The 16,663-nt window shown below is 48.8% G+C and overlaps 1 protein-coding gene across 2 annotated transcripts; it reads left to right on the plus strand.

The window, feature by feature from the left end:
• The first annotated feature begins 4,427 nt into the window (after positions 1 to 4,427).
• Positions 4,428 to 11,990, plus strand: lingo1a (leucine rich repeat and Ig domain containing 1a). Of its 2 annotated transcripts, XR_015074386.1 has the most exons (2): positions 4,428 to 6,559; positions 11,237 to 11,990. XR_015074386.1 is itself a non-coding variant. In XM_085972440.1 (1 exon), the coding sequence occupies exon 1, from the start codon at positions 4,646 to 4,648 to the stop codon at positions 6,485 to 6,487; it is 1,842 nt and encodes a 613-aa protein (XP_085828566.1). In that variant the 5' UTR covers positions 4,428 to 4,645; the 3' UTR covers positions 6,488 to 11,015. The 2 variants fall into 2 exon arrangements, 1 of the variants encoding a protein (XP_085828566.1); XM_085972440.1 differs by lacking the exon at positions 11,237 to 11,990 and having other exon boundaries at positions 4,428 to 11,015.
• The last annotated feature ends 4,673 nt before the right edge of the window (positions 11,991 to 16,663 follow it).

Consider the following 16,663-nt stretch of genomic DNA (forward strand, 5'->3'; position numbering starts at 1 on the left):
GGGTGGGTAAAGTCTATGATAGGGGAGAGTGTCCATGGGCTGTGGGAGGAGATTAAATGGGTGGGTAAAGTCCGTGATAGGGGAGAGTGTACATGGGCTGTGGGAGGAGATTGAATGGGTGGGTAGAGTCCATGATCGGGGAGAGTGTCCATGGGCTGTGGGAGGAGATTAAATGGGTGGGTAAAGTCCGTGATAGGGGAGAGTGTACATGGGCTGTGGGAGGAGATTTAATGGATGGGTAGAGTCCATGATCGGGGAGAGTGTCCATGGGCTGTGGGAGGAGATTAAATGGGTGGGTAAAGTCCGTGATAGGGGAGAGTGTACATGGGCTGTGGGAGGAGATTGAATGGGTGGGTAGAGTCTATGATCGGGGAGAGTGTACATGGGCTGTGGGTGGAGATTAAATGGGTGGGTAGAGTCTATGATAGCGGAGAGTGTACATGGGCTGTGGGAGGAGATTAAATGGGTGGGTAGAGTCTATGATAGCGGAGAGTGTACATGGGCTGTGGGAGGAGATTAAATGGGTGGGTAGAGTCTGTGATAGGGGAGAGTGTACACGGGCTGTGGGAGGAGATTAAATGGGTGGGTCGAGTCTGTGATAGGGGAGAGTGTACATGGGCTGTGGGAGGAGATTAAATGGGTGGGTAGAGTCCATGATCGGGGAGGAGCAGGTTTTTGTTTCCGTGCAGTGTGCCCCTGGGTTTCTCACGCGGTTGGCCATTCCTTGCGTGTCTCCCTGGACACTGAGACACAGGGTATCTGACTGTGGCCTTACCTTGCGCTGGCAGTGACACAGTCGTGTACTTTCTAATCGGGATCATCGACAGCCCAGTTTACCACCCAAACAACAGTGAGACCGGCTGGGACCTGGAGCTCTCGCTCTGTGGAGCTCCCCAAGTTATTTAGCCCCTTAGAAACCATGGGCAATCTAAAGAAAGAAAGACTTGCATTTATATAGCGCCTTTCATGACCACCGGAAGTCCCAACGCATTTTACAGCCAATGAAGTGCTTTTTGAAGTGTAGTCACTATTGAAATGTAGGAAATGTGGCAGCCAATTTGCACACAGCAAGCTCCCACAAACAGCAATGTGATGATGACTAGATAATCTGCTTAGTGATGTTGATTGAAGGATAAATATTGGTCAGGGCACCAGGGATAACTCCCCTGCTCTTCTTCGAAATAGTGGACTGGGATCTTTTACATCCACATGAGAGAGCAGATGGGGCCTCAGTTTAAAGTCTCATCTGAAAGATGGCACCTCCGACAGTGCGGCACTCCCTCAGCACTGCACTGGGAGTGTCAGCCTAGATGTTTGTGCTCAAGTCTCTGGAGTGGGACTGGAACCCACAACCTTCTGCCTCAGAGGCGAGAGTGCCCCGGCTGGGACATTTGGAAGGTGCACAGATTGACGGGCTGGTTATTTTGCATTGCTCCATGTTTCTCGGTTTCTGTCCCTCAGCTGCGATATGTGGGCGAGATTGTAAATCTTGTAATGGTTTATCTTGCTGCAGATTAACTTCAGGTGAAGTGGTGTTATTTAATGAGTGCAGGAATTGTAGCATTGGCGCACAGTTCCTTACAACCAAATACTCCGCGGATATAAAATCCCCGGAACATTCTGGAGCTGACGTGTCAGAATTTCTGTGTGTGCTTTAAAAACTGCACCGAGCACAGGATGGCAATGGGGCTCCATCTGCGGGCAGTCAGTGAACGCTCGCAGAGGATTCAGTCATCGACAGAGGCCTGTGTGATTCACTAGCCCAGGCCCTGCATTGTTACTGAATTAGCATGCGGTGGGGGTAGGAGTCCTGGGCATAGACTGCTTCAGATCTGACACTCGGTCTCAGTGACAGTGAAATAGCTTTTGAAAGGAGTACAGCAAAGCCTTAACAACGCAAGGAGCGCTGTGCATCTTTGAGCAGGTTGTACTGCAGGGTTTAGCTAGATTGCTGCGGGCAAGGAGCTTAAAGCAGCCTCCTCCTCGACTCATAAGATAGACTGCGTGCAAGTAAGCGTGCATGCGTGTGTGCACATGTTTGTGTATGGGTATATGTGTGTGCACGTGAGTGTTTGTGCATATGTGTGTGCACGTATGAACATCTGTGTATGTATGTATGTGCAAATGCATTGTGTGTGTGTGTGTAAGCAAGGTTGCATTGGGCATGGTTATCTGTACACGTTAGTATTCATGTGGTGTGAGTGTATGTCTGAGTTGTCACATTGGACAGAATCTCGCTCATGAGCTGTACACCTCACACTAAGATTACAAGCGCAGTTAAACCGTGACTAGCTGCACACGTCACAAGGGACATTCATACACACTTCTGTCTCCCTTTCCCAGCCTCCATTCCCAGCCTATCTCTTCTCTCTCTCTCTCCCTCCCTCTGTCTGGAGCTGTCGCTATTTGGCAAATTGTAAGTGTGAGATTTTCAGTTCTAGTTTACCCGAGGCGTTGTCCTATACCAGGAACAGCAAACTAGTGCTAACCCGGCAAAACCGTTCCTGTGCCAAAGGGAATGACCTTCGCCTCTGTTACCTGTCTTCATTTCTTAATCTCCTTTTCCCTTTATATTGTTTCTCACTTTGCAGCCTGCCTCGCTGTGCGATTTTTTTTTTTTGAAAAGCTTTCTCTCGCACAAGAGAATCCGATGGAGTGGGGACTCTCCCAACATGCAGTGCAGCGGTGAAAGCCCTCGATTACAATTGGAGGGTCAGGAAAGAAAGAAAGACTTGCATTTCTATAGCGCCTTTCACAACCACCGGACTGTCCCAAAGCGCTTTACAGCCAATGAAGTGTAGTCACTGTTGAGATGTAGGAAACGCGGCAGCCAATTGCACACAGCAAGCACCCACAAACCGCAACGTGATAAGTGACCAGATAATCTGTTTTAGTGAAGTTGATGGCAGGGTGAATATTGGAAAGTTGCTGAGGATTGGCTGAGAGAGAGTTTGGGTTGCCAACTCTGGTTGGACATATTCCTGGAGGTTTTGTCACGTGACCTCCTGCCCCAATTGGAAATCAAACAGACTCTTCATTACCCGACTCGGTGAAGCTTGACGGTCTGTCAAGCAGCCTTTATTCCAATCTCGAATATTTTTATAACTAATAAATAAAAGTGTTCAAAGATAATGAAAAGAAGTCTTTTATTTAACCTCGCTGTGATGTTTCTCCCGGGTGTTGCTCGCAGCCCTACCCTGCAGACTCCAGGGCCAATCCTGGAGACAGTTGGCAACCCCATTGGGAGTGGGAATTCTATTGAATATTTGCATTTTGTTTTCCATTAATAAAAGTGTGAATTTTCAACATTTTCAGTACTCCAGTGTGGAGGGAGCGGAGCGCGAGGGTTTTTACACTGAGGGTGTGCTCCCAGCCTGCACGATGCGGGATGTCTGGGTGGACATACGTTGAGGTTGTCAAGCAGTGGCTTTACATTGCCGAGTGCTCGGGACAGCTCTCTGCAGGCACGAGAAGGTCACCGGCTGTGTGGTGGACTCTGGTTAACGGAATGCTTTGTGATGGAGTAATGTTTCAGCAGACACGGTGTTGAGCGCAACAGTCGTGGAACGAGTGTCAATGTTGGAAAACCAATTAGCACCATCAGGCTAGGTCAGGCTCCATCTATTGGCTCGTACTGTGGGTGTAATCCATGAGTGTGTGTGTTCTGGGGGCGGAGAAAGGGATTTAACATCTTTTGAGCCTCCCTCAATAGGGCAATGTTACTGCTGTCTGTTCTGATACTTTATACCAGGGGGATTCGGAGCCTCTCCAGTGACAGGTAGTTCATCATCTCGCTCCAAGTATCTAAACAAACACTGGGGGCATTCGCATCAGTCAGCATTGGGCTTGGCTGTGATGCCCCTGATTGCTGAATAGCCGACACTCCCCATCCAGACTCACACATCACAATGGCCACAAAAATACTGCGGATGCTGGAAATTTGAAATAAAAACCAGAAAATGCTGGAAATACTCAGCAGGGTAGACAGCATTTGTGGAGAGAGGAACAGAGTTAATGTTTCAGGTCAATGACCTTTCGTTAGAACTGGAAAAAGTTAGAGATGTAAATGGTTTTAAGCAAGTGTAAGGGCAGGAAAAGGGGGTGGGGGAGAAAAGGTGTGTATTTTGGGGGTTCGGGTTAATGTGTGTATTTTGGGGTTCGGGTTAATGTGTGTATTTTGGGGGTTGAGGTTAACGTGTATTTTGGGGGTTTAGGTTAATGTGTGTATTTTGGGGGTTCGGGTTAATGTGTGTATTTTGGGGGTTCTGGCTAACGTGTATTTTGGGGGTTCAGGATAACGTGTATTTTGGGGGTTCAGGTTAACGTGTATTTTGGGGGTTCAGGATAACGTGTATTTTGGGGGTTCAGGTTAACATGTGTATTTTGGGGGTTGAGGTTAACATGTGTATTTTGGGGGTTCGGGTTAATGTGTGTATTTTGGGGGTTCGGGTTAATGTGTGTATTTTGGGGGTTGAGGTTAACATGTGTATTTTGGGGGTTGAGGTTAACATGTGTATTTTGGGGGTTGAGGTTAACATGTGTATTTTGGGGGTTCAGGATAACGTGTATTTGGGGGTTTGGTAATTCAGCGTCCTTTCCCTAACTTGCTGTGTCTTTTCTGTGCTGTTTCTAGGGAAGAAGTAGGATGGTGGCTGGAGAGCCAAGCATGCACAGCCCTGGCCTGGCCTGCTGGCAGCCCATCCTGCTGCTGATCTTGGGGGCGGTTTTATCTGGACATGCCATGGGATGCCCCGCCCGCTGTGAGTGCTCCGCCCAGGAGAGATCTGTGGTGTGCCATCGGAAGCGTTTCATCACTGTTCCTGAAGGGATTCCGACTGAAACCAGGTTGTTGGACCTCAGCAAGAACCGCATAAAGACCATCAACCAGGATGAGTTTTCTGCTTATCCACTGCTAGAGGAGCTGGAATTGAATGAAAATATAATTTCTACTGTTGAGCCAGGGGCTTTCAGCAACCTGTTTAACCTGAGGTCACTGGGGCTGAGGAGCAATAGGCTTAAGCTCATACCTCTTGGCGTATTCACTGGACTCAACAACCTAACCCAGCTGGACATCAGTGAGAACAAGATTGTCATCTTGCTGGACTACATGTTTCAGGACTTGTACAACCTCAAGTCCCTGGAGGTGGGTGACAATGACCTTGTCTACATCTCCCACCGAGCTTTCAGTGGGCTCCACAGTCTGGAGCAACTGACCTTGGAGAAATGCAACCTGACCACCATACCCACCGAAGCCCTATCCCACTTGCATGGTCTAATAGTGTTGAGACTGCGGTTCCTGAACATCAATGTGATACAGAACTATTCCTTCAAACGGTTGTATCGTCTCAAAGTCTTGGAGATTTCTCATTGGCCATTTCTGGACACTATGGCTCCCAACTGCCTCTATGGTTTGAACCTCACCTCACTCACCATTAGCAATTGCAATATGACATCCGTTCCGTATGTGGCAATCAGGCATCTGGTCTACCTGAAGTATCTCAATTTGTCCTTTAACCCCATTATAACCGTGCAGGGGCACATGATGCAGGAGCTGCTCCGGCTGCAGGAGATCCACTTGGCCGGTGGACAACTCAACACACTTGAGCCATACGCTTTCCGAGGGCTTAACCACCTGAGAGTCCTCAATGTGTCCAGCAACTACTTGACCACTTTGGAGGAGACTGTCTTCCATTCAGTTGGCAATCTGGAGACCCTTATAATGGACAACAACCCCCTGGCTTGTGACTGCCGACTCCTCTGGATCTTCAGGCGTCGCTGGCGCCTGAACTTCAACAGGCAGCAGCCAGTTTGTGCCACCCCCGAGATAGTCCAGGGCAAGGAGTTCAAGGATTTCCCCGATGTCTTGCTGCCCAACTACTTCACGTGCCGGAGGGCTAGGATCCGTGACAAGAAGCCCCAGAAGGTCTACGTAGATGAAGGCCACACTGTCCATTTTGTCTGCAGGGCTGATGGAGACCCGCCTCCAGTCATCATGTGGGTGTCTCCGAGGAAGCGTCATATCTCCAGCAAGACCAACGGAAGGCTCACGGTGTTCCCGGATGGCACACTTGAGGTGCGTTATGCTCAGTTACAGGATAACGGCAGTTACCAGTGCATTGCGATGAATGCTGGGGGCAATGATACCTCCAGCGCCAGCCTGCATGTCAGAGGTTACTCACCAGACTGGGGGCACCAGCCAAACAAGACCTTTGCATTTATTACCAATCAGCCCAATGACAGCAACGCCAACAGCACACGTACCTCTGTGCCTTTTCCATTTGATATCAAAACGCTAATCATAGCAACCACCATGGGATTTATTTCGTTCCTTGGAGTAGTTCTCTTTTGCCTGGTACTGCTGTTCCTCTGGAGCAGAGGCAAGGGGAACACAAAACACAACATCGAAATCGAGTACGTGCCTAGAAAGTCGGATGCGGGTATAGGAACTGCAGACGCCCCTCGCAAATTCAACATGAAAATGATATAAGACTCCCGACCGTGAGAGCTTATTGGGAAAAATCTCTGCCATGTTTTAAAAAAAACAATTTGACAGACTAACGTAAGCAATGTACTCTTTTTAAAAAAAAATGTCTGTAATGGGTTTGATGATCAGTGATTTTTGAGACTCCCCCCAAACCTGTTTGAAGACTACGTCATTTAGTTAGTTGGAATGCAAAGAGAGGGATTGGATCGAGACATCATTTATGCCATTTTTTTCTATGTGAAGGTGATAACTATTGTCCCGCTCGGAGAAGGCTAGTGAGCACTTCATTCAGTCTTTTCCCAATCAATGTATCTTCAGAGTTCTTCACTAGGGGAGTCCTAGATTCTCCAAGACTCTCTCATACCAACAATACAATTGTCTTCTTAGTTAGTCTAATTATAACGCTCTCACTCATAACACTAGCTTGGTTCTAAGACACCTGGGTGTCTGCTCCCTGTTAGGTGCTATAGTCTGTGCCAGGCACTGCCCAACACTTGGCAATACCCACAGGACTCCGTCACCAAGCAGCGCTTTATTAGAAGAGTGAGCTGTACCTCTCAGTGATCCAAACCACCCAGCGATATTCCTGCTTTCAGGGGAAAAGCATTCTTAACTTGTGTAACGTGTTTTATTGTCACAACCAATGGCCTCAAATAATAAAGTTATCAGGAACCAACATGCAAATGAGCAAGACAACCAGATAGGCACAACCAGAGGATATGAGGAGTAGAAACTGATTGAGATAACGAGTCACGTTAGGTAGATTCCCAAATGTTTGTGTTTTTTTCAGTTATCGTGACCATTTGCCATGAAATAAACGGGATGGCGTTAAAAGCCATTGAATAGAATGCTGATGACCTAATGGGAGATATTGGAACACTTTCACCACGAACGACGGTGGAAGTATCTTTGATCCCAGTGGGATCATTGCTGTAAGAAACTTCACCATGGTGAGGTGCCAAGGTGTACCAGCCCTGGGAGGGGGCGGGGGGGGGGGGCGGTAGTGAAGCAGTTAGGTGTGTGTCAGTCTGCACAGTGATCCTCAATCTGTGCTGAGGGCATTGAATTCTCCGAGAGCAGCAGTTGAGGTGCTACAATCAGTCTCAGTATCCCTAGCTCTTAGAGTGGAACATTAGCTCAATTAATCTCCTCCCACAGCCCGTGTACACTCTCCCCTATCACGGACTCTACCCACCCATTTAATCTCCTCCCACAGCCCGTGTACACTCTCCCCTATCATGGACTCTACCCACCCATTTAATCTCCTCCCACAGCCCGTGTACACTCTCCCCTATCACAGACTCTACCCACCCATTTAATCTCCTCCCACAGCCCGTGTACACTCTCCCCTATCATAGACTCTACCCACCCATTTAATCTCCTCCCACAGTCCATGTACACTCTCCCCTATCACAGACTCTACCCACCCATTTAATCTCCTCCCACAGCCCGTGTACACTCTCCCCTATCACAGACTCTACCCACCCATTTAATCTCCTCCCACAGCCCCTGTACACTCTCCCCTATCAGACTCCACCTACCCATTTAATCTCCTCCCACAGCCCGTGCACACTCTCCCCTATCATAGACTCTCCCCACCCATTTAATCTCCTCCCACAGCCCGTGTACACTCTCCCCTATCACAGACTCTACCCACCCATTTAATCTCCTCCCACAGCCCGTGTACACTCTCCCCTATCATGGACTCTACCCACCCACTTAATCTCCTCCCACAGCCCATGTACATTCTCCCCTATCACAGACTCTACCCACCCATGTAATCTCCTCCCACAGTCCTTGTGCACTCTCCCCTATCACAGACTCTATCCACCCATTTAAACTCTTCCCACAGCCGTGTACACTCTCCCCTATCACGGACTCGATCCACCCATTTAATCTCCTCCCACAGCCCGTGTACACTCTCCCCGATCACGGACTCTACCCACCCATTTAATCTCCTCCCACAGCCCGTGTACACTCTCCCCTATCATGGACTCTACCCACCCATTTAATCTCCTCCCACAGCCCGTGTACACTCTCCCCTATCATGGACTCCACCCACCCATTTAATCTCTTCCAACAGCCCATGTGCACTCTCCCCTATCACAGACTCTATCCACCCATTTAAACTCTTCCCACAGCCGTGTACACTCTCCCCTATCACGGACTCGATCCACCCATTTAATCTCCTCCCACAGCCCGTGTACACTCTCCCCGATCACGGACTCTACCCACCCATTTAATCTCCTCCCACAGCCCGTGTACACTCTCCCCTATCATGGACTCTACCCACCCATTTAATCTCCTCCCACAGCCCGTGTACACTCTCCCCTATCATGGACTCCACCCACCCATTTAATCTCTTCCAACAGCCCATGTGCACTCTCCCCTATCACAGACTCTACCCACCCATTTAATCTCCTCCCACAGCCCGTGTACACTCTCCCCTATCATGGACTCTACCTACCCATTTAATCTCCTCCCACAGCCCATGTACACTCTCCCCTATCACAGACTCTACCCACCCATTTAATCTCCTCCCACAGCCCGTGTACACTCTCCCCTATCACAGACTCTACCCACCCATTTAATCTCCTCCCACAGCCCGTGTACACTCTCCCCTATCATGGACTCTACCCACCCACTTAATCTCCTCCCACAGCCCGTGTACACTGTCCCCTATCACAGACTCTACCCACCCATTTAATCTCCTCCCACAGCCCGTGTACGCTCTCCCCTATCATGGACTCTACCCACCCATTTAATCTCCTCCCACAGCCCGTGTACACTCTCCCCTATCACAGACTCTACCCACCCATTTAATCTCCTCCCACAGCCCATGTACATTCTCCCCTATCATGGACTCTACCCACCCATTTAATCTCCTCCCACAGTCCTTGTACACTCTCCTCTATCACAGACTCTATCCACCCATTTAAACTCTTCCCACAGCCCGTGTACACTCTCCCCTATCACGGACTCGATCCACCCATTTAATCTCCTCCCACAGCCCGTGTACACTCTCCCCGATCACGGACTCTACCCACCCATTTAATCTCCTCCCACAGCCCGTGTACACTCTCCCCTATCATGGACTCTACCCACCCATTTAATCTCCTCCCACAGCCCGTGTACACTCTCCCCTATCACGGACTCTACCCACCCATTTAATCTCCTCCCACAGCCCGTGTACACTCTCCCCTATCACAGACTCTACCCACCCATTTAATCTCCTCCCACAGCCCCTGTACACTCTCCCCTATCACAGACTCCACCCACCCATTTAATCTCCTCCCACAGCCCATGTACACTCTCCCCTATCATGGACTCCATCCACCCATTTAATCTCCTCCCACAGCCCGTGTACACTCTCCCCTATCACAGACTCTATCCACCCATTTAATCTCCTCCCACAGCCCCTGTACACTCTCCCCTATCACAGACTCTACCCACCCATTTAATCTCCTCCCACAGCCCATGTACACGCTCCCTTATCACAGACTCCACCCACCCATTTAATCTCCTCCCACAGCCCATGTACACTCTCCCCTATCACAGACTCTACCCACCCATTTAATCTCCTCCCACAGCCCATGTACACTCTCCCTTATCACAGACTCCACCCACCCATTTAATCTCCTCCCACAGCCCATGTGCACACTCAGTAATTACACCCTGATGGGAAACACATGATATTCATTGAGGAGCAGAGTATAGAATCGAAACAATATGAGTCAGTACCTGTCAGTCCTGGAACAGGAGGTTAGTTCCCGTCGGTGATGGGACAGGAGGAACATTGCCATAACTAATATACACACAGCTCTACTATGGACTCTACAAGTTCTTATAAAGACTTCCTGATCCCTAAAGGTCATTGATCTAAACTCCAGGATATTCATCCATCCTCGCTTCGTGACTAGTCACCCCTGATGCACGGTCAATAGATATCTTGAACCATCTTACATGACTCATGGCCACAGACTGAGGTATTTCACCATTCTAACCTCGAGGTTCTTGACGAGATATCTTGTCCATCACCAGTGCTACCTGGACCCAACGGAAAAGCACAGAACTTAACATTAGAACCAATTGGAACTCTTATATTTTCTGAACTAGATTTAGCAAAACAGTGCATGTGCCCTGGTCTGTGATTGGACGCCAATCACCATCCCCCAAGAGCTCCTCCCCCTGACCAACACAGCTCCAACGCCACAGCCTGGTGCTCGCGTATACACAGACCTGTCGGATTCTTCTGGTCTCTTGCGACCCTAAGGAAAGGGCAAGGTGAAATGTTCACTACCTTCTCTCGAGTTGTAAATATTTAATTGCAGCATTTTTATCAGAACATTCTGTGCACAAAACTCGGGGGGGCAAAAATAAGGGAAAAAAAGAGAGCCCCTGGAGTATTTGATGAGGAAGTGACTCTGTCGCTGTGTAAGAGAAGTATAAATATATATATATATATATGGGATTTTCTTTCCTTCACTGAACTTCCATGATGTTTTTTATATATTAAACAAAAAAAAGCGGAGCATTTTCTGGCGTTTTCTGTAACTTTTACCCATGATCCGGAAATGTCAGCAACACAGAAACATCTCCACAGATAAAAAACCATTTTTCTACAATGTCTGGGACAGAGCGTGATTGTCAAAGCACTTTTCACTAAACCTCTTTCAGTTGTTTTGTGCAATAAAATGAGATAATAATCCCGGTTATATAATAAAGGTGATCTGCAGGTTTTATATTCAACAGCATCATCTCCTGGTCCCTCGTCTTCTATTGAACAGTTCAAGCCAGCCTTCTGACTCCAGCGTGGAGTGGAATCCAGCCGATTGGTGTATGTCGGTATGTGCGTGTGTGTGCGTCCGTGTGGAGAAGCATCCGGGAAGGCGCTGAACACCTCGAGTCTCTTCGCCGGGAGCAAGCGGAAGCCAAGCGCAAACAGCGCAAGGAGCGCACGTCAACCCAAGCACACCACCCACCCGCCCCTTCAACCACCGTCTGCCCCACCTGTGACAGAGACTGTAGGTCCCGCATTGGACTCATCAGTCACCTGCAAACTCATTTTTAATGTGGAAGCAAGAGATCCTCGGTTCCGAGCGACTGTCTAAGAGAAGAGAGTGTCTGTGTGTGTGTGCATCTGTGCGTCGGTCTGCGTTGTGCGTGTATGTGCGTATGCATCTGTGTGTGTGTGTCAGTGTGCGCATGTGTATGCGTGTATATCTGTGTGCGCCTGCGTCTGCGTGTCTGCGTATGTCTGTGCGTGTGTCTGTGTGCTTTTGTGTCTCTGTGTATGTGCTTTTGTGTCTGTGTGTATGTGCTTGTATGTGTCTGCGTGTGTGTGCATGTGTCAGCGTGTGTGTGTCGATGTCTGCCTTCAATGGACGGGATTGATTGGAGTAATTATTAAAGAAAGGGCCCATTCTTTGAAAGCCTGTGACCTCGCCCGGTTCTGTCTCGGGAGAGCGAGCTTTTCTGAGGCAGGGCCGATATTAAACATGCAACAACCCAACATGTGTCATTTCCAATTTTCTTGCTAAAAATCAAAAATATTGGTCATGTCTTTTCCAATCTTACTTTTGATTTGATGAAGCGTCGATCACTGCTCTAGATCATTATGCTTGTGCGTACTTCAACATACTGTTCTAGCTAACCTGTAGTGTGACATATTGATCTAGAACAAGGTGATACCGTGCAGCGTGATATACTGTTCTTCACAGTGCAGTGTAAGCTACCATTCTGGATCAGGGTGATGGAATGGAATGTAACGCACTTTTCTAGATCACTGTGGTATTATGCAGTATATCAGTTAAGTCCTGTTCAAGATCATTGTGCTATCATGTTGTTTAACATACTGTTCTAGCTCGGTACAGCACTCTGCTATGTAACACATCATTCTAGATTAATGTGGTACAATACAATACTGATTTTAATCACTCCACCATTGGCGGCCGTGCCTTCAGCTGCCTGGGCCCTAAGCTCTGGAATTCCCTCCCTAAACCTCTCCGCCTCTCTCTCTCTCCTTTAAGACGCTCCTTAAAACCTGCCTCTTTAACCAAGTCTGCCCTAACTTCTCCTTATGTGGCTCAGTGTCAAATTTTTGCCTAAAAACACTCCTGTGAAGTGCCCTGGGATGTTAAAGGTGCTATATAGATACAAATTGTTGTTGTTGTAACACAGATTACGCCCAAGGACCTGCTGGGGTCATCCACCCAAATATGGGCAGAGGAAGAGTGACAACATACGTCCGAGGTTTTGCCACCATTGCCTGGGCAGCGCTGGACTCAATGACCATCGCTGAGGAGGGAGAACATCTCCCACAATATGGAGACCCAAGGCAGGACAGCCAGTCGATTCAGGCACAACAGAGTGGGATTCGGTAGACCCAGGGATTCTATCTTTGCTTCCAGGCGGTCTGTCTAGTCACAGGTCACTCTGCCGTTGATGTCCTTGGAGTAGCCATCATGTTCTCAGGCGGATTGCAGAGGAGCAAAGCCACCCTCTGCTGACCTGCACATGCTGTAAGTGAGCTCCACCCACCCCAGTGCCCACCTATCGGGCCCGAGTACCAAGGCTCTACCTACATCGCTGGACCCATGAGATCGTCGTCCCTCGGTTGCTTTTCTTAATTTATTCATTCTCAGGATGTGGGCGTCGCCGGCATTTATTGCCCGTCCCCTAATTGCCCTCGAGAAGGTGGTGGTGAGCTGCCTTCTTGAACCGCTGCAGTCCGTGTGGGGAGGGTACTCCCACAGCGCTGTTAGGGAGTGAGTTCCAGGATTTTGACCCAGCGACGATGAAGGAACGGCCGATATATTCCCAAGTCAGGATGGTGTGTGACTTGGAGGGGAGGTGGAGGTGGTGGTGTTCCCAGGCGCCTGCTGCCATTTCCCTTGTTTAGCCAAAAAGCTACGGAATCTGACCCTCCGGCCAGCAATGTCCCAACCCACGTGTCGCCAACAGCACACTTCCTTCCTGCTGACTTAGATCCCATGTGTCGGTTGACTCACTCTAACTCCGCGGAGTGGCTGTCTCGGAGCTGGGGCTTGGGGTGGACAGGGTGAGTGATCTGAAGTGCTGGCAGGCCTGTTCTTCCTTAGCAACATCTGGAAGAGGAAAGCTCACCTTACTTCAGTTATGTGGAGAGACTGGAGAAGATGGGATTAGTCTTCTTAAAACAGAGAAGGTTAAGGGGAGATTTAAATCGAGGTGTTCAAAATTATCAGGGGTATTAATAGAGTAAATAAGGAGAAACTGTTTCTGCTGGAAGGAGGGTCAGTAACCACAAGACACAGATTCACTCCCCGTACCTTTTAATATCCCACCCAGTCTAATCCCACTCTCCCCCTCACTCCCCATATCCTAATACCCCACCCAGTCTAATCCCACTCTCCCCCTCGCTCCCCATATCCTAATACCCCACCCAGTCTAATCCCACTCTCCCCTCACTCCCCACACCCTTTAATACCCCACCCAGTCTAATCCCACTCTCCCCCTCACCCTTTAATATCCCACCCAGTCTAATCCCACTCTCCCCCTCACCCTTTAATATCCCACCCAGTCTAATCCCACTCTCCCCCTCACTCCCCACACACTTTAATACCCCACCCAGTCTAATCCCACTCTCCCCCTCACTCCCCGTACCTTTTAATATCCCACCCAGTCTAATCCCACTCTCCCACTCACTCCCCGTACCTTTTAATATCCCACCCAGTCTAATCCCACTCTCCCCTCACTCCCCACACCCATTAATATCCCACCCAGTCTAATCCCACTCTCCCCTCACTCCCCACACCCATTAATATCCCACCCAGTCTAATCCCACTCTCCCCCTCACTCCCTGTATGGTTCGGTCAGATGAAGGGGGGAACCTTTACAATTAGTGTTATTACTCTCGAGGTTTGCGGACTGATTCAATGGAACTGAAGCAGCTTTGGTTTCCAAGGAGCAAAGTGGAACTAAATGGCAGAATGGTGAAACATCATGAGTGTTCGGATGTGTTTCAAAGTGCTTTTTGTGTTATTATCTTGTTGATCATCTTACTAATGTGACCAGTAACACTGAACTAATTCACCAGGTGCCCTATTGCTCATTCCATTTATTTATATTTATACAACTGCAGAGGGTCCTTGGACAGGTGCCAAAATGAGCACGAGCACAGTAAAACCGTCAGTACAGTAACTGGTTATTGTTGGTTAGGGAACTTTATTGTCAGTTAGTTTTTCTGCTCAGCCAATGGAGGGATATTAGTGATGGAGTGAAACACTGTCCCATCAAACACTCCCAGGGCAGGTACAGCACAGGTTAGATACAGAGTAAAGCTCCCTCTACACTGTCCCATCAAACACTCCCAGGGCAGGTACAGCACGGGTTAGATACAGAGTAAAGCTCCCTCTACACTGTCCCATCAAACACTCCCAGGGCAGGTACAGCACGGGTTAGATACAGAGTAAAGCTCCCTCTACACTGTCCCATCATACACTCCCAGGGCAGGTACAGCACGGGTTAGATACAGAGTAAAGCTCCCTCTACACTGTCCCATCAAACACTCCCAGGGCAGGTACAGCACAGGTTAGATACAGGGTAAAGCTCCCTCTACACTGTCCCATCAAACACTCCCAGGGCAGGTACAGCACAGGTTAGATACAGAGTAAAGCTCCCTCTACACTGTCCCATCAAACACTCCCAGGGCAGGTACAGCACAGGTTAGATACAGAGTAAAGCTCCCTCTACACTGTCCCATCAAACACTCCCAGGGCAGGTACAGCACGGGTTAGATACAGAGTAAAGCTCCCTCTACACTGTCCCATCAAACACTCCCGGGGCAGGTACAGCACGGGTTAGATACAGATTAAAGCTCCCTCTAAACTGTCCCATCAAACACTCCCAGGGCAGGTACAGCACGGGTTAGATACAGAGTAAAGCTCCCTCTACACTGTCCCCATCAAACACTCCCAGGGCAGGTACAGCACAGGTTAGATACAGAGTAAAGCTCCCTCTACACTGTCCGATCAAACACTCCCAGGGCAGGTACAGCACGGGTTAGATACAGAGTAAAGCTCCCTCTACACTGTCCCATCAAACACTCCCAGGACAGGTACAGCACGGGTTAGATACAGAGTAAAGCTCCCTCTACACTGTCCGATCAAACACTCCCAGGGCAGGAACAGCACGGGTTAGATACAGAGTAAAGCTCCCTCTACACTGTCCGATCAAACACTCCCAGGGCAGGTACAGCACGGGTTAGACACAGAGTGACTTTTTTTCAATTTCCTGGACCAGACTTGAGTGAGATTACCAATTAGTACCAATATAAGTATAATATTGTCCCTCACCCACAGGATACTGAATGCAGACTGCTAAATTCCTTTCGCGCAGGACCCTTACATCCAGCAGAGGGTGAAAAGTCTTTTCTACCAGCATTCTGCAATGGGCTTGACCCAGGTTTCAGAGAAAAACAGCCACAGTCAATCCCATTGCAGTAACCAGTGTCCCTTTCTCTGGGAATTATTAGCCCACCAGGTCTGGCACACTCCCTCATATCAGTCCTTTATCTTGGCCAAGATGTGTTTATGTACTACACCCTTCACTCACTCCCTTTAAAGTGCTGACATCCCTGTAAATATCTCCGACAATAAAACTGAAGCCGTAAAGTTTTAGAAGGAAACAAATGGTTTATTGATTTTATTTTTTCCCTAGTGGAGGCGGCCTGTGACTTATTGACTGTCAGTGAATTCCTGCTCACATTGCTGATCCGTATGGAGGAGGCAGCTCCGTAAGGTGAGGAGGGTGGAAATTCTACTGAAGCCCCACAATTCCAGGCTCCTTTGGCCATATAAAAGCACGGGTTAGATACAGAGTAAAGCTCCCTCTACACTGTCCCATCAAACACTCCCAGGGCAGGTACAGCACGGGTTAGTTACAGAAACAGGCCATTCGGCCCAACTGGTCTATTCTGGTGTTTATGCTCCACATGAGCCTCCTCCCACCTTACTTAATCTCACCCTATCAGCATATCCTTCTATTCCTTTCTCCCCCATGTGTTTATCTAGTTTCCCTTTAACGTATCTACGTTATTCACCTCAACCACTCCCTGTGGTAGCGAGTTCCCCATTCTCACTGCTCTCTGGGGAAAAGAAGTTTCTTCTGAATTCCCTGTTGGATTTATTAGTGACTATC

Source organism: Somniosus microcephalus, chromosome 32, assembly GCF_052327205.1.
Source record: "Somniosus microcephalus isolate GS21.2 chromosome 32, FLI_Smic_1.0, whole genome shotgun sequence".
NCBI classification, from domain to species: domain Eukaryota; kingdom Metazoa; phylum Chordata; class Chondrichthyes; order Squaliformes; family Somniosidae; genus Somniosus; species Somniosus microcephalus.

Coding starts and splice junctions, on each gene's coding strand:
- lingo1a (XM_085972440.1), top strand. CDS start 4,646: ATGGTGGCTGGAGAGCCAAGCATGCACAGCCCTGGCCTGGCCTGCTGG.